Source organism: Grampus griseus, assembly GCF_964374135.1.
Source record: "Grampus griseus genome assembly, chromosome: 6".
NCBI lineage: Eukaryota > Metazoa > Chordata > Mammalia > Artiodactyla > Delphinidae > Grampus > Grampus griseus.
Genome location: NC_139000.1, coordinates 8,242,458 through 8,261,152, shown reverse-complemented (window position 1 = coordinate 8,261,152; position 18,695 = coordinate 8,242,458). Strand labels below are relative to the sequence as shown.

General features: G+C 44.0%; 1 protein-coding gene across 2 annotated transcripts in view; it reads left to right on the top strand.

Annotated features, from left to right (window-relative positions):
* GARNL3 (GTPase activating Rap/RanGAP domain like 3) overlaps window positions 1-18,695 on the top strand; it is a 153,095-nt gene that overhangs the window by 97,192 nt on the left and 37,208 nt on the right. For both annotated transcript variants that reach the window (XM_082656442.1, XM_082656441.1), the window contains 6 exons: window positions 1,691-1,717; window positions 7,598-7,673; window positions 8,350-8,448; window positions 9,505-9,608; window positions 16,218-16,326; window positions 18,096-18,141. In XM_082656442.1, the coding sequence (XP_082512568.1) occupies window positions 1,691-1,717; window positions 7,598-7,673; window positions 8,350-8,448; window positions 9,505-9,608; window positions 16,218-16,326; window positions 18,096-18,141 (461 nt within the window). The remainder of the gene's footprint in view (window positions 1-1,690; window positions 1,718-7,597; window positions 7,674-8,349; window positions 8,449-9,504; window positions 9,609-16,217; window positions 16,327-18,095; window positions 18,142-18,695) is intronic.

Sequence of the window (18,695 nt, the reverse complement as noted above, 5' to 3'; positions counted from 1 at the left end):
TGGAGAACCTCCCACCCGACATTCTGATGCAGTCAAAGATAGAGGCTGGGAGTCTGTCATTTTCAGAAATTCAGAGGATAGAAGATGTCCCGAAAGCTGTCCTAGGACTTACTGTTAAGGGAAAGCAGTCTGCCTTGGGAGAAAAAAAATTTAGAGTCATAAACTAGGTAACAGTCCATCCGAAAAATGTCAGCCAAACTTTTGTCTTGCAGTTGCAATCAATTTCGCTTTGAAATCATCCCCTTGAAACGTATAAACACAGCCATCACTAATGGTGTGACAGTTGTGTGTTAGAGCTGAGCTTCGAGGAGTTGGCATGCCAGGTGGGGTGACACAGGAAGAGGCTGGAGAGGCAGGCTGGACTCTATCCAGGAGACAGCGGGGAGCCAGTAGAATCTTTAAGCAAAGGAGCATCATGCTTAAATCTGCTTTTCAGGGAAATAATTCAGGCAGTATGAGAAGGATGGATGGAAGCGTGAGCGATCTTTGTGTATATACCTTCACGATACAGTTAGCTTTTATGATAAGTTCCTGGCTCTCAACTTAGCTTACCAGAAATGTATAGAATTGTGAATTCCCATGTCTTTTGTTCTAATTTAATTTTTAAAATAGTATTTGTACCCTGACTCAACCCCAGAAGGAACTGAGGCAAAAATGGATGTGTTAGGTTAAACTTTAAGCAACTTTAAGCCATAATGTGCTTAATAGTAGTTCCTTATAGCCACCTTAAAAACAAATTAGAATTATAAATTCAGTACCAGTGTGCCCTTATTACTTAATTTGTACCAGTTATCATACTCAATCCCTTCCTCCTTGGAGCCTGGACCCCCAGACACTGGCGCCAAAACCCACGAGGCTTTTGGATGCTTCCTTCTGCGTCTTGCTGCTGAGCAGATCCCTCTGCCCAGAGAGGTCACCCCTGCCTGGCCATCCTTATCTGCTTTCTCTCTCCCACAAAATGAGACAGGACAAGAAAACGAGATACAGCAACCTTCTGCCTATTTATATCATAACTCTGTGCACTGTTTTTCACCAAACAAAAGACACTTTCACACTCTCCCTTCCATTCATGAGCTTTCCCTCCATCCTCTGTGGGTGTGAGCATCCGTGTGTGTGTGTGTGTGTGTGTGTGCAACTTACCAGCAGGAGTTCCCCTGCTGTCATCAGGTGTCTGTAGATTTCCCTTAGGAAGGCTTGAGCAACAGGCTTCCAGTGTAGGGAAAAGAGTTCTTACAAAACACTGGATCCAAAAGGTAAACAGAAAATAAACCACCTGCACTCTAAAGAAGGCATCTTTCCACCACAAGTGGGAAGGTGGCTGATGCTGTTTTAAAATATTATTTGTCTGTTTCTGCTGCCCTTCTGTGTAACATTTTTCTCGGGCGAAATCTTCCCAGAAGCGGCATATGATAAGCTAGCTTTAAGTGGTTAGAGAAACCTAGGTATCTGTGTGTTTCTTCCCACTGCTGTGCATCATCTTTGTTTCCCGATAGTTGTGGTATAAGATGCCTTTCCTAAATGACCAGGTATTGTATAAAAATCTGTAGAGCTAAATTTGAATATTTTAAGCACTTCGAAGGGGAGAAAAGTGGTGTCAATGTCAGTAGACTGAAGCTTGGCTTTCACAGAAAGTCAACATAAAATGACCACCATTCAGCATGGACATAACTTTTCGAACTTCATTTGGCAGGACTTGCTGGTTCTTGAAGAACAAGAGGTAAGTAGTCTCGCGTGATGCCTGGTTGTGCTGCTCCGCCTCCGTATTTGTAAATGAGCTTCCCCTTCACCAGGAACACAGCCCTTTATCCCAGGCACACCTCTCTGTGGATTTGCACAGCGAGAATCTCTTATCACTGAAAGACTCCACTGACATGTTTTCTCGGGTGTATTTCAGAATTTTCTATGCAGCTAGCCATAAAGATAGAAAAACAATCAAGTTGCTTAAATCTGCTTGGAAATATTCGAATGTTAACCTCATGATCAGGGAAAGGAATTAGGGTTTTGTTTTCATTCAGTTAAAGCTAGTGTACTTTATTAGCACACTCGACTTACAGAATGCCATATTATTTGCATGTTTCCATTTCCTGTTGTCCCACTTTAAAAAAAAATATGTTGGGTTTTCCAAGTCCATAACTAACATAGAGAAATATCCGAAATATTATCTATAGACAGTTGAGTAAATCAGTGGAGTGTGTGTACACTGTGCCTCTCGGTAAATGGCAGTATCATTTGTCCAGTTGCTCAGGCCAAACTTGGGAACATCCTTGACACCTCTCCTTCTGTCACACCCCCCATCTAATCCATCAGCACATTCCATGGACACGTCTCAATGCCTCCACCACCACCGCTCGAACCCCTCGACACCAGCCCCACCGTCTCCTGCCTGGACTCTGCAGCTCTCCAGCTCTTTTCCCTGCTTCCTCTCTTGCCCTCTCTTCTAGTTTTCACAGAGTATCCAAACATGCCAGGCCAGGTCCTCCCTACGAGGGCCTGCGTGGTATGGCTGGTGCCACCTCTCCATCCTCTGCTCTGCACTAACCACACTGACTTCCTTCTTCTTCCACCTCCTCAGGAAGTCTGCTCTTCCCACCGCAGGGATGCTCCTCCCAGGTGTCTCATGGGTCACACCCTCACTTGATTAGTATCTCTGCTCAGCAAGGCCTTCCCTGGTCACCTGTTTAAGATAGCACACCCTGCCTCTCACCCACTGCCCTTCTTACTGCTTTGCTTATCTTCTTAACACATGGATTTCATTTATTCAGTTTTTATCTATTGCCCCCATTAGAATGTAAGCACCATGAGAGCAGGGACTTATTCAATTTTGTTCACTGCTGTATCTTCAGAGCCTAGAACTGTGCAGATAGAGGACACAAAGTAAATATTTGTTGGTTGAATAAGTGAATTATGTATTGATTGAATGAACTGTGAAATACTATGATGCCATTAAAAAGAATGAGGTAGACCTCATTACTGGCATGGAAACATTTCCACGACATAGTATTTACTGAGAAAAAAGTAATTCACAGGGCAATACTTACAGTATAATCCCAGTTGTTTTTATAAACACAGATTTCTATGTGTATTCATTCATTCATTCCTCTCCTTCATTCATTGATTCAACAAATGTTTACTGAACTCTGACTGTGGGTGAACCGTGTACTACTTGAGGCATTGGGGATTGCTGAACAAGACAAGGTCCCTTCTTCATGGAGTTTACAATCTGGTGGGCTAAGACCAACTAAGGAAGTAAATAAGCAAACATAAACACGGTACTGTTGACAGCCCCAATAGCTGTGGGGAAAGTAAACAAGGTAGGTGATGTGGGGTCAGGGGTAGGTTTTATACATTAACCAAACAGGGAGGGTTTCTCTGAGGTAACGGCATCTCAGCTGATTCCTGAACATGGTGATGTAAATGCAAGGAAGCAGGCTGAGAGGTTTCACTGCCGACTGTTGGCAGGAGTTGCTTTGGGCAGGTTCGTGGAAGTGTAAGGTGGGATGAGGCAGAGAGCGGGCAGAAGGAGACATCTACATTTTAATCTACATATTCACCATGTATGAATCATGCTTTTTGCTAAAGAATCCATGAACTCCACGTGTAGTTTGTAAAAGGCAAAAAATAAAAGTCATACACATTTCTGGCAAACATTCGAAGAATACAGAAATGCACGAAAGGCATAAAGAAAATATCACCTACAATCACAGAGGAAACTAGTATTCGTATAGTATCACATTTTGATATATGTTTGTTATATTTTATATAAAATTAGGATTATACTATATATAGTTTTTATGTCTCAAAATGACTGTACTCGCTAATTCACAAATATTTATTGAGCGCCCAAGAGTGCATGCACCTGCCCGTTGTGACAAACAGTACAGAAATTTATCAATGGAAAACATGAAAGCTCCCCCACTTCGCCACTTCCACCCTCCCTTGAAGAACCACTGTCTGCTGTTTGGTGTATATCCTCTCACACTTTTCTTTGGATCTCCCAAATTTTGAAAAAGGAGTAGCTGATCTCTTTATTTCTCAATTTTATTTCCTTACTAAGGGGATATTTGCTAGAAGCAACAAGAGCACTCATGACAATGTACCTGAAGAGGTGTGAGCAGTGACCAGCATCCTTCAGAGCTTCTGTGAGAGCTGTGTGGCCAATGCACTCTTCTCTAATCCTGCCAGCTTCTTGACTTTATCTCAATTCCACCCAATTATAGCGATAATCAGCTGCAAAGATGGGCAGGGAAAAAATTAGTAAACAATACTAGTGATGTTTCTGAAAGGTTAGCTATTTGGTAAAGTGTTGTTTGGTGTCCTGAAACCCAAGTTTTATTTGTCCACTGTGTAGAGAGCACCCCCTGCCCCTGCCAGGAGAGAACATGGCATCCCAAGTAAACACACGTGGAGAGGGTGACAGATGTGTAGGAACATGTGAATCACAGAAATATGGAGACATTGCCTAAATAAGAGTAACAAGGAACCGGGGGCGTCCAGTTTTGAATCAGGACATCATTTCTTGATTCCAAAAGAGTCTTCTGGAATCAATGGGACGTTAGTCTCCCCCGTATACTTCACTTTCTTCAGAAGAAATATAATTCCTCGCATACTATTAATTCCCAAGAATGTGACTATACGTTGGTTATAATCATGTTGAGTTTTGTCTCAGGAAATTTAGAACTTAAAAATTTTAAGTCCCATACAAGTAGGCATTACAAATATGACCTCATCTCTATGGTGAGTGTCTGAGCAGGACTGAAGTTCCAAGAAAACCAGTTCCCACAGATTCCCTCCACCAGTCACCTCCCTCCAGGGGCCCAGGTGTGGTCTTGGGACTTTGAGCACTCCCTCCCATCCCCCAAGTGGCAGCCAGCCTCATGAAGCACTGGTGACGTTAGGCTCAACACTTCGTTAAAATATGACCCGTGGTGGTCAGGTAGCCCCAAATCAAATGATGCCCTCCTCAAATAGCCCCTCCTAAAAACTATCTCCTCAAAAATTATAATGCATCTGTTCAGCGATGCCCTGATTTCTGGAGATACGAGAAAACTCTGTTATTCATTGACATCATTTGGGAAGCCCGGGAAACAAAATTACCAAAATGAGACCCCGTAAGGAATTTCAAGTACTTATCAAGGCCTTGCCACACCAGTCTTTCTGGAGCCTCCCCCTGAAGTGGGTGAGTACCCTCAGCAAGGATACTGATGCCAGTCACAGAGCTGCCCCAACAAAGCTTTTTAAAGCTTCAGCCAGTGATCAGGCAGCAGAGGGTCCCATTTCTGCTTGTAACTCTTAGCTTCACTCAACTCAAAACCATCCTGAGAAGACTCTGCCACTGCGTTGGAAAGAGCACTGGACTGAAAGTCAGGAGACCCGACTTCCAGCCCCAGTCCTGCCATCCACTTAGTACCAGCCTTGAGCAAGTCTCGTCTTCCCTGGGCTTCAGTTGTCCTTTCTGTAAAATGAAAGCTATGGATTCAGTGGACCAGAGGGTCCCTTCTGGTTCGAACAGGCTGTTAGTTCATGGCTCATGGCTCATCGCTCCAGTCACTGACCCAGTCTTTCTGCCCTTGGCTTGCTAGCTGTCAGCTCAGCTGGACCTGATCCTGGGCCTCCTGACCGTCTGCTGGCTGGTTCCTCTAGTCCTGTGGTTCTCAAAGTGGGGCCCCTGGGCCAGCAGCATAAATGTCACCTGTGGACTTATCAGAAATACAAATTCTTGGACCCTACCCCAGACCTGTGGAATTGGAGACCCTGGGAATGGGGCCAGCAATCTTTAGTTTAACAAGCCTTCCAGGTGATACTGATGCCTGGTCAAGTTTGAGAACCACTGCTTTAGTCTCTGCACTGTTATTCTAAGAGGGTCATCTGTCAGACCCCAGACTACTGTAGGTGCTTGTTAAGGGACCACTGAGAGTGGAAGCGGTGCCAGAGTCTCAGAGACATGTGATTGCTGTCACATTCCCAAGGGAGAGAAAGAAGAGCTACAAAAATCATAGAACCCTGAAGTGGACAGAAATCCTTGACAAAATCCCAAGAAATTTACCAAAAACGTGTTTGTGATGAAGAGGTGATCATTTGGAAGCAGCTTGTGAAAAATAAGTTGTATCTGACCACTTGTGTTTCTTTTCTCATTTATTACGCATACAATTATGCCATGAATATTTATTAACCCTCTCCAATATACCCAGCACAGTGGTGGGTCCTGGAGATTCCACGGAAAATAAGATGTGTACCTTCCCTCCTTCACAGGACTTAAGTTCTAGTGGGAGAAACGGACAAATATGCAAGCTCAATAAAAAGAATTACAGAGTGTGAATAGTGCTATTAAGAAAATAAATAAGCTGCCGGGACGGAGAATAACAATGCGGGAGTGTGTTGGGAGATCAGGGAAGGCCTCTCTGGAAATTGACGTTTGAGTTGAGACCCGCATGGTGGGCAAGAGCTTCTGTAGAAGGAGCTGTGGAGGAGCCCCGGGTGGAGGGAACAGCCTGGGAGCCGCCTCCCTCTTCCTCACTCCGTAGAGGAAACCACCAGATAGAAAATTACTACTACTGATGGGTATGCATCTGTCCCTCAGGTGTATCGGGGGCAGAAGAATGTTTAGAAGTACAGCCGTAGACCTTTGGATTTTCAGTCTTAATTCTCCCAGATCCAGCTGTCCTGAATTCAGGCATTCTGCCTTGATTCCCCACTCTGACCCACTGGCAATGTTTTAATCACCTTTGTTCTTTGCCCCTTAACTGACCCCTGAGAATTCCCCCATCAAACAGCCTTGCAAGGGTTGATTCTTTTCCAACCTCAGATTTTTTAAAATTATGAAATACTTCAGGCACACAAAAATGTATAGACAACAACATAATGAAGACCTATAACCCTATTACCCAATTTAAGAAAAAATATATATATTAAAAATACAGTTGAGCTCCCGGATCCCATTCCTCTCTCTTCCCTGTGGAAGCTGTTATCTTGCATTTGGTATTTATCATTCCCACAGAGTCTGATTTTAACCCAGCATTTAAAGTTGAGGATAGTAGACTGAACATTTGTACTAACTACTTCTTGATTGCCTTTTTCTCCCCACATCTGTTTTATGACTTCTTGAGATTAAATAGCTTTAGGAATTGGGGCAACTGAGCTTTTAGAATACGTTGCCTACAGTTTCCATTTCTATTTCTAAAGGAGTCCTCGAGATATCAGCCTCAGATTGTTGTGTTAAATTTTGAATTACACTGAGCTCTCCAGGTTCCAGACTGCTGCTGCTGGGCTGATCAGAGGATGGTGCCAGTCCTGTGAGTTCCTGTGGGCTATTTATTTTGAGCACTGTTTTGCTGCAGAATGGACCTGGCATCCTGCAGACGCTATTAGTAGTGACATTTCAAATGAACTCACAGAAAAGCACAGTTTCCTCTGTAAGCTATAAAAATCAAGGAACGATTGTTGTTAATATTGGTCAAAATTGAGGTGGAGGGGAGGAAGTAATCCACCAAGTAGTCATTCAGGTCACTGTAGTATTCCTGAATAACGACTAGCACGTCTCTTAGCTGTGTACGCTTTGATGAGAAAACTAAATTCAGCACCTTTGTTGTCTCATTGTAAGGGCTCTGTGAATTTCAAGTTTGGGGTTCTTTTTGCCAAAGATGGGCAGCTCACAGATGATGACATGTTCAGCAATGGTGAGTGTCTCCTTTCTTCTGACACCCGGCCCCGCCTCATTGCAATTTAGATGGTCCCAGCTGAAGTTGCCTGTTGCGTTGGAGTTTTTAATGCAAAGAAACAGCCAGTAGTTTTATGAAGTTGAAGGGTGAATTTTCAGGGTAAATTTTATAGGAAAGAAGTTGCCCAGTTTCCTTCATCTGGCAAATATTTATTGGTCACCGAATTACTGGCACCAGGGATACAGTCTAACTAGAAAATTACATGGGGATTTGAAGAATTTCATTCTACATAATCTCAGGAGCAAAGAGGCGACTTTTCTCTGGGATTTTTATGCTTGAGAGAATTACAAAATGGTCCTGTTTCCTGTTATTTCACACTTTTCATATTAAGGACCTGTTTCTTATCAATGGGAGCAGTAATGATGTTTTCATTTTGCAACACTAGACGCTTGTGACCCCAGTCTGGCAGCGCTCAGCTTGGTTAGTCTAATTCTGTAGTTTTCCTTTCCTCGGATTCTGGGAACTGTGACCCTCCTGTACAGTCTCCGAGAAGAGGGAAGCACGACTTCTCATTCTGTTTGCCTGCTGCACATGTCGGCGGAGCCTAGTTAATTTTCAAGTGATTTCACTGCATAGTTAGAAAACGGGGACTTGTGGACACTGTACTTTCTTCACATTTGACCTCTTCTTACAGAAATCGGAAGTGACGCTTTTCAAAAATTTTTAAATCTCCTGGGTGACACAATCACTCTCAAGGGCTGGACAGGCTACCGTGGAGGTCTGGACACCAAAAGTAAGGTTGCCTCCTGATCCATTCTGCTGTGACTTGTATAACTTTTGTTAGTCAGCCTCATCTGAATTTGAATTTATACCCAAGGTGGGGTACGCTATCTCATAACTGTACAGCATTTCTAGTTCTTTTCCTGTACTTTTACTTCTGTCATTTTATTTGCTCTTCACGGCCAGTCCTTGATGTAAGCCAGGCAGGTGACATGAGGCTCATTTAGCCTAAATTTGATAGGCTTCAAATCAGGTACCCTGACCCTCTGGGGGCCCCATCTCGCCCACGTTGGAGTCGTGTCACAGACTCTGAAAACAGAAAGGTTAGGCGATTTGTGAGAGCTGCCCTGTGAGTAACTTAACTGGCAGATGCAGGGATGAAGTATTCGGTCCCAGTTGTCAGGCCTCAGCTCCCCCCTGCTCCTGCCCCCCTGACGAGCTCTGTGTGCCTGTGGTGACTCCTGGAGGCCCTGCAAGTCCATCATCCTCACTGCCCTTTCCCAGTGTGATCTGATAGACATCCCTAGCAGTTAGACACTGTTTTCATCCCCATTTTCAAATTAAGAAACTGAGGCTCAGAGAAGGCAAGGTAATGTGTCAAAAGGAACATAGCTAATGAGAACTCGAACCCAAGTCTAACTCCAAAGCACATGCTTTGAATCACTATACAATGCTGCCAGGGATATAGTTCCTTTTGTTTTATGGACACGATAGCTGTGTGTATGTCATCTTGTGTTCATTTTGTCCTGAACACCAGCAGTACTAGAAGGCAAGGAATTGTAACATACTCTCCTTTTGAGCCCAGACTTCCCATGATCTCCTCTGCTCCAAGGCAAGGCATGAATCAGACAGCAAGCGAGCTTAGATGGGGGTGAAGAGGTCCCCCCGTGTGGGCAGGAGCCTTGCATCAGTTGGAGGGGGTTCCATACTGTTGCTTCCACTCAGGTGGATAATCATAGGGTCTTTGGGATGTACTAACTGTGCTGTATTCCTCTAGTCTGCAAATAAAGACTGTTTCCTTATGGCCTCAGAATTCTCTGTGCTCACTAATATATATTGTATTTTACAGATGACACCACAGGGATGCATTCTGTTTATACCATCTACCAAGGGCATGAGATCATGTTTCATGTTTCCACCATGTTGCCATATTCCAAAGAGAACAAACAGCAGGTACGTGTGAACACGCAAACCATTCAAGTCAGTGACCTCAGTGTGGAGAAAGCATAGCTATGACTTCATAGAATTAGAGACTACGGATGTTAATACATGAGCTGAACTTCAGGCACCAATTTTGGGGATGTTGTTACAGTCTGTTTATTTGAACTTTCAACAAGCCGTAGGAAGAACTACCCTCACTGATCAGGAAATAAAGGATCAGAGGCAGTGGTGCGTGTACACGTCTGTGTGGATGTGTGTGTGTGTGTGTGTGTGTGTGTGTGTGTGTGCGCCTTTGTGTGAGTGTGGTTTTCTACACTCCTGAGGGACTATCTTGCATATACGTGGCCTCTTCTCTGTGACTTCTGTCCATGTGCCTTGTGTCTTGTCAGAATGAGATTTTTCCAAGATGTAACACTATGTTTCCTGAGGAATGGTTGCAAGTGTTTTTTCAGGTTAGTGCAGGAGGTTAACACTGAGCATCTACATGGCCTGTGCCCCGTCGGGGAAAAAGCTACCTGAGGACACTCCTCACCCACCCCAGAGATTAGCCACTTCCAGGAGAAAACCTGCCAGTTTGATGAAATCTAGATATAACAATGATACATGCTGCTGGTTTTTGAAGGATTTGGGGGGTTCCATTTACCTTTTTATTAGATTCTTGTCCCTTTTTTTACACACTGAAGGCATCTGTATAAGTAAATATCACCAACATGAATGGACAGTTATTCAGCAAAGATTTGTGAAAAATACGAACCTAGAGAGGGTATGTGATGGGCTAAAAGGGCTTTTTTCTGAACACTTATAATCCATATTTCAGTAAGACTTCAGTGAGGGGGAAAGACACAATGCAGATCATTGGGCTAAAACATGGCGGTGTTGTCTTGAAACATAGCGGTGCTTTGGGGACATAGTGGGGGGTGAGGGGAGGTCAGGAAGAGCTCGTTCTGTCTGGTGGTTTGGGTCCTGGAATAAGGAGCTGGTGAATTGTCTTATAGGCAGTGGAGACCCATTGGATGTTTTAAGCTTGTTCTGATTTTAGAAGGCTAACTTGTAAAGGACAGGTGGAAGCAGGAAGTGCCTCAGCCTAGGAAGCCTGCTTAAGTGGCTAAGAGTTACTTTCTGCAAGGCGTCTTCCCTCGTGTGGTTGTTATGTTAGTGCTACCAGGCTGCCTCTACCTCTTAGGAGCTGAAGCTCTTAGGATCTTGGGATCACGTGGAGAAGAGAAACCAAGCTGGCCTTCCCAATCGTCATGAATTGTGTTGACCTCTTACATCTCAACAATAATAGTGAAAAACTTCCACTGAAGTATTTTACAATCCTCCTCCTCACCCAACTCTGTCCGACATTTTCAGCCTTGTACATTCACCAACATTGCCCATGTCCTGTGACAGATAAGGGCATTAGCCAGAGACAGGAGGAAGCAATGTGACGTTCAACCTTCACCCAACCCAAGTCTTTAATCTTTTTTCTTTTAATTTAATTTGTTTTTGGCTGTGTTAGGTCCTCGTTGCTGTGCACGGGCTTTCTCTAGTTGCGGCGAGCTGGGCCTACTTTTCGTTGCGGCGTGTGGGCTTCTCGTTGCCGTGGCTTCTCTTGTTGCGGAGCACAGGCTCTAGGCACATGGGCTTCAGTAGTTGTGGCACGCTGGCTCAGTAGTTGTGGCTCACAGGCTCTAGAGCGCAGGCTCAGTAGTTGTGGCGCATGGGCTTTGTTGCTCCGCTGCATGTGGGATCTTCTCGGGCCAGGGCTCAAACCCGTGTCCCCTGCACTGGCAGGCAGATTCTTAAGCATTGCACCACCAGGGAAGTCCTAAGTCGTTAATCTTATCTTTTTGAGGGGGCTGTTAGCATATTAAGACGTAACGCATTTACCAGGAGAACTGAAATATTCCCAGATGGACTCTGGTGTGCTCAACATCCTGGCCAGCTCCATGGGTAGTGCTAGTGTCCTCCACTTGCCCAGCATCAGTAGATATGAAGAAAATCACAAGTAGAAAACTTGTCTCTATTACCAGGAAGATAAAGCAGGTGGGAAGAGTCAAAGGAATGCACAGTGACAGTGAACCTTATTGGTGCCTGATTGTGGGAGAGCAGAGAAGGCCCACTAACTGCAAGCCTCCTTCTGAACCTGTCATGGTTTCTTGGGGGCCTAGGGTAACGGTCAAAAGTCAGAGGCCAGGGCTTCCCTGGTGGCGCAGTGGTTGAGAGTCCGCCTGCTGATGCAGGGGACACGGGTTTGTGCCCCAGTCCGGGAAGATCCCACATGCCGCGGAGCGGCTGGGCCCGTGAGCCATGGCTGCTGAGGCTGCGCGTCCGGAGCCTGTGCTCCGCAACAGGAGAGGCCACAACAGTGAGAGGCCCACGTACTGCAAAAAAAAAAAAAAAAAAAAAAAAAAAAAAGTCAGAGGCCAATGTGGCTCATATAATCTTGGTGGCTTTTTGACCTCCTAGCATCTAGAATGCTAGTGGAACAGTCCAAGCCACATTCCCAAATCTGATGTAAAGAAACAAGCTTTCACAAAGATTTTGTAGGTTCTGGTATTACAATTAACTCCTTCATCTCTCTCCTCCATCACCAGACCAAACCACAATGCAGGCAGGGGAGGGGGTGTAGTTATTTGGCTCTCTGAGACTCATCTTCTCCCTAACGTCCCATGATGTCTGCACCCCTAACATCCAGTCTCCCAGCATTCCAGACCCCGACAGCAGCACCTAGGACCAGATGAAAGCACAGGCTCTGTGATCAGCCGGATCTGGGCCAAGCCCTAGCTCCGCCACGAGCTAGCTCTATGATCTTGGACACCCCGTGTGTGCCGCCAGCCCCAGGACTCGGTTCTCGGCTCCCTTCTCTTTCTACACTCATTCGTCCCTTTATGATCTCATCCAGTCTTATGGTTCTGAATAGCTTTTTTATGCCGCTGACACTCAAACTTACAGCTCCAGCCAGCCCTCGCGGGAACTCCAGACCAGATATGCAGCGTTCTCGACACCTCCCCTGGGCTCAACATCTAAGACCTAGTCTTTCCAAAGCTGAACTCCAACTCTCCTCCAGACCTGTTCCTCCTGCAGTCTTTCTTATCTCTGTTGATGGCTATTCTGTTCTTCCAGTTTCTGGGGCAAAATGACTCTGGAGTCATTCTTGACCCCTCTCTGTCTCATCCCATTTTCAATTTGTCAGGAAATCCTGTTGGCTCGACCTTCAGATGACACCTAACCTCTCCTCACAATTCTGTTACCACACAGCTCTGAGTCCCATCACCTCTTGTTGGATTATTGCAGTAGCTTCCTCTCTGGCCTCCCTGCTTTTACCCTGGTGCCTGATAGACTGTTTCTCAGTCCTCCAGCCACAGTGACCCTTTAAAATGCACGTCAGTCTCTTCCTAAACAGTGGCTCCTGCTTCACTCGGAGTCAAAGCCATATCCTTAGAGTGGCCTGCAAGGCTCTGCGTGACCTCTGTTCCTTCTCTGGTCCCATCGCCCACTGCTCTTCTTATTTCCTCCCTCCCAGTCATATTGGCTTCCTTTCCTGTTCCCCAGAGTCACCAGATACTGTCCCATGTCATGGTCTTGGCGTTGCCCTTCTTTCTGCCTAGAACTCTCTCCTACCAGGTATACTCTGGCTGACTCACTCACTGCCCCCAGATCTACCCAAATGTCAGCTGTTAAACTGAACCCCTGGCTGAATCTAAAGCTGCAACCCACCCTCTCCCAGCGCCCCCAGGCCCCTGCGTGGCTCTCTTTCCTCCATTGCACGTATTACCGCCTAACGTTATGTGTACTATTTAGTACACTTGTTTGTTATATTTACTATAACTAATGGATAAAGAAGATGTGGTACGTATATTCAATGGAATATTACTCAGCCATAAAAAGGAATGAAACTGGATCATTTGTAGAGATGTGGATGGACCTAGAGACTGTCATACAGAGTGAAGTAAGTCAGAAAGAGAAAAACAAATATTGTATATTAATGCATATATGTGGAATCTAGAAAAATGGTACAGATGAACCAGTTTGCAAGGCAGAAATAGAGACACAGATGTAGAAAACAAACGTACGGACACCATGGGGAGAAAGCGGGGAAGGCGGGGGGGCGGTGGTGGGATGAATTGCGAGATTGAGATTGACATATATACACTAATATGTATAAAATAGATAACTAATGAGAACCTGCTGTATAAAAATTAATTAATCTTAAAAAAATAATAAAATATATATATATAAAAGCTTTATTGAGATAGTATTCATATACCATACAATTTGCCCACTTCAGTATGTTCACAAGGTTATTCAACTATCACCAGGGTCAATTCTAGAATATTTTCTTACCCCAAAGAGAAACCCCTCTCTTAGCCATCACTCCCCACTCCACCACTGCCCGGTCTCTGGTAACTACCAGTCTGCTTTCTCTCTTGATTTGCTTATTCTGGACACTTCGTATAAATGAAATCACATAATATGTGGTCTTTTGTAACTAGCTTCTTGCACTTAGCATGTTTTCAAGTTTCATCCATGCTGTAGCCTGTATCTGTATCTCATCTCTTTTTATTGCTGAATAATTTCCCATTTTTTAGATACCTACCACATTTTGTTTATCCACTCATCAGTTGATACATCAAAAATTACTTATTTTTATTTTAACATAAAATTTACAATTTTAACCACTTTTAAGTGTACAGTTCAGTGGCATTAATTACATTAAGTACAGTGTTGTGCAGTCATCACCACCGTCCATCTCCAGAACTTTATCATCTTCCCAAACTGAAACTCTGTACCCATTAATCAATAAATCTACATTTCTCCCTCCCCCAGCCCGTGGCAACCACCATCCTCCTCTCTGTCTTTATGAATTTGACCATTCTAGGAATCTCATATAAGTGGAATCAAACAACATTTCCCTTTGTGTCTGGCTTATTTCACTGAGCACAGTGTCCTCAAGGCTCATCCATGTTGTACCATGTGTCAGAATTTCCTTCCTTTTTAAGGTTGAATAATATTCCATTGTATGTTTATACCACATTTTCTTTATCCATTCATCCACTGGTGGATGTTTGGGTTATTTCCACCTTTTGGCTATTATGAATACTTCCACTAAGAACATTGGTGTACAAATATTTATTTGAGTCCCTGCTTTCAATTTTTGGAGTATATACCCAGAAGTGGAATTGCTGGATCATATGGTAATTCTATGTTTAGTTTTTTGAGGAACCACCATAACATTTTCCACAGCAGTGGCTATATTTTACTTTCCCACCAGCAATGCATAAGGTCCAATTTTTCCACATTTGTAACAACACTTGTTATTTTCTTTTTTAAAAATAGCTATCCTAATGGGTGTGAAGTGGTATCTAATTGTGCTTTTGATTTGCACTTCCCTAATAATTAATATATTGAGCATCTTTTTGTATGTTTATTATCCATCTGTATATCTTCTTTAAAGAATTGTGTATTCAAGTACTGTGCCTATTTTTAAATCACATTATTTGTATTTTTGTTGTTGAGTTGTAGGAGCTCTTTATATATGTTATTGGATATATGATTTGCAAATATCTCTCCCATTCTTTGGGCTGCCTTTTCACTTTGTTGATAGCATCCTTTAGTGTACAAAAGTTTTAAATTTTGATGTAGTCGAATTTGTGTATTTTTTTCTTTCATTGGCTGTGCTTTTTGTGTCATATCCAAGAAACAATTGCCAAAAATCTTTTTGAACTGAATTGAATTGAAATTATTAGAACATCTCTCAACCTTAGTTTCCTTATTTGCAAAATGAGAATAATATCTAATATGAATCAGATAGGGATCCTGTTCTCGGGAGCTTACTGTATAGAATGGGGACACACAAGGGATCCATGGAGTACAGTGACTCATTCTGTTTGGCCGGTTAGGCAAAGGTCTTGGACAGGGGTTGGCAAACTATGGCCCATGGGCCGGATGCAGCGTGCTGCTTGTTAAATAAAGTGTTACTGGAACACAGCCATGCCCGCTGATTTATGTATTGTCTATAGCTGCTTTTCTGTCACGACAGCACAGCTACATGGTTGTAAAGAGACAGTACGATCTGCAAACCCAAAAATATTTACTGTCTGGGCCTGTACAGAAAAGATTCACTGACCACAGGTCTAGGAGATCATTTTGGAAAGGTCAGCTGGGGTCAGATTAGGTAGGGCCATTGTTCTCGCCAAGTATATGCTTCAGAACTAGCGAAGGCATTTATTTATATTTTTAAATATACATGTTTGAGCCCCGTCCCTAGGGAATTCTGATGCAATGCCTCTGGTCTGGGGGCCTTGAATGTCAGACTAAGGAGATGAGGCAGGAGTGAAGGTGAACCCAATCAGAGCAGTAAAGTGGGAGAGAACGGAGGCAAGGTGGCTGTTAAGGAGGCTCCTGAGGGAGGGTAGTCAAGAGGAAATGCAGGCCTGAATTGGAAGAGGAGGGGAGGAGATGGCTAGGGAAGCCAGGAGATGGGCTGGTGAAATTTGGGAGGCAAGGAGACAAAGATACTGAAGCTCCGGGCTCTGTGAGCGTTGGGGTTTGTCGTGCCGAGTTAGTGCTTTAACTCTGTGAATGTACCGTGTGTGAGCAAACTTCTCAAGGGACGTGTTGTATGTTTGCGTCCAGGTAGAAAGGAAGCGCCACATTGGAAATGACATCGTCACCATCGTGTTCCAGGAAGGGGAGGAGCCTTCTCCCGCCTTCAAGCCTTCCATGATCCGCTCCCACTTTACACGTATCCTGAGCCTGTGTGAACCCTCCCACTAGCAAGCTGTTGGTCAGCCTCACTGGACTTAAAATGACCCTCAAACCAAATGTTACGGTTGACTGGCATGTTGTGGTTGTTTTGCGTTGCTAGATTCTTAGACCCACTGTGTTGTATTTTTCCCTCTTCTCTCTCCATCCATTGCAGTAATGGATGGACGCATTCTCAGAGAATTCTTGACTTTGGAACTATCTTCCCTTTCCTCAGGTAGTCTATGAAATGAGGGAAACTTCCTACCACCCATTGATAATAAAGGAATTAGAAGAATTATAGTTAGTGAATCCTCTGAGAAATTTGCTTTAGGTATAAAAACTTGCAAGTTAAGATAAAAAGCCAAAATAATGTGTCTTTGTTGATTCTAAGCCCTAGGAATGGCTGCTACATTACCATCTCTTGACATTTGAGATATGATAGAATTAATCCTATTTTTATTTGCTTTCCCTCTACTTCCTCTCATCCCTCTTTAGCTCATATTGCTGCCAAAGCCCTGCTGAAGTTCTCGGTAATGTCCAAGCTCAGCTCAGTCACACAGGCCTGGCACATGAGCACGGTCAGCCCAACACATCCCCAGCCTTGGCCCCGTTGTCCTGGGCCGCCGGCCATGACAGTGAGACCCAGTGGTAGTGCCTACAGGTTGTACATAATAAGTAAAAGGCAACTAATAGGCATTTTTCAGAATAAATTCTGTCTAGTTGTTCATGTTCCTTGGAAACTCCAGTGAAAGTGTTGGGAGATAGAACCGTGGTGACTCATTGCATCTGCAAGTGGATTGCTCTGCATCCTTTGACTTGTTCAATGTAGCCTCACAAAATTGCCATGAGGGCAGGGAAGAAAACAGATATGCACGTACACATTAATAATAAGTGATATCTTGCTCTGTTCACTGATGTAGGACTAATATTTCCCTCTTCCTGCAGCGGTTCTTCTTGTAGAACAGAAAGAAAACTTCTCCAGGAGGGGGAGGGAAGTGATCAGAATGACAGAGAGATCATCATTATTTTTAGAATTTCCTTTTGTTATGAGTTTTAGATTTGAGGCTTGGCATATTTGTTTCTGGAAAGGGACAAGCCAATAATTAATGCAAATTCTTTCCACTGAGTCTAGGAGTGGAAACTGAGGGACTGAGGATGGTTTTTAGCCCTAGCTAAGGAAAGCCGGGGCTGGGAGATGGTGGGGGAGGAGGAGGAATGGAAGAAGGAAAGAAAAGCTGGTGGAGGTGGTACTATTTCAGACTCAACTCGCCCGACACAAGCAAAGCAGATTCTACTGAGAGGCTGCCACCAGCTACACTGGTTTGTTTTGGTTTGTTTTGTCTACCAAAGCCAGAAGGAGAGAGAAGGAAGGTGTACAGTGGAAACATTTAAATTTCTTTTCTTTTCAAAATGTGTGAGATGAAATATATGACTCATTTCATTTTGGGACCTTGTTTATACTTTCAGGTAAGGGAACTGATCTTTTTGCTTTGTTTTAGTTGCTTAATAGCGTTATTTATATTGCTTTTCTGAAGGATTTGGAGAAGTAGCCCTTTCCCGAAAGGATGAGCATGCAGAGGTTGAACCTGTGTCTTCCCGGACTGTGTCTTTAACAGAAGTCAAGGTTCCATCTCAGCCTATGGGTGACAGGAGCCCTGACCCCAGGAGTGCAGGTCCAGGATGATTCTGCACACAGGGTTTGCAAAGCACAAGCCGTTGACTGTGTGAGTTGGGGTCGTTGATTAATTTCCTTAACCATCACCACAGATATTTTTGCCTTAGTGAGGTATGATCAGCAAAAGGACAATTACAGGTTGGTAACAACTTTGTCTCGATTGCTTGTTCTAATTCTCATGTTTACATGTTAATTTGGCATTCATTTTAAGACTTTTTTTTTTTTTGATCACGCCGGGTCTTAGCTGCAGCAAGCGGGCTCCTTAGTTGTGGCTCGCCGGCTCCTTAGTCATGGCATGCGAACTCTCAGTTGCAGCATGCATGTGAGATCTACTTCCCTGATCAGGGATCGAACCCAGGCCCCCTGCATCGGGAGCTCGGAGTCTTAACCACTATGCCACCAGGAAAGTCCTAAGACTCTTGATATACATATTTTTTGATTGATTTGAAAGCCACCGTGTCTTCAGGAAAAGCTTGTTTCATATAGTGTTGCTCCATGCAGTAGACCCAAGGGTCAGGGTCAGGAATGTTACTGTGCTCCACAGAGGGCACAAGTGTGATATATTTGATCTTGACCAGAGTACCCTCCTTCCTAGGCTACATTCTTGCCCGTTTATCCTTCTCAAAAATTAATCCCGTTCTCAAAAATTAATCTGTTAAAAGGTATCGTGATGTTCTGAAAAGAGCATGAAC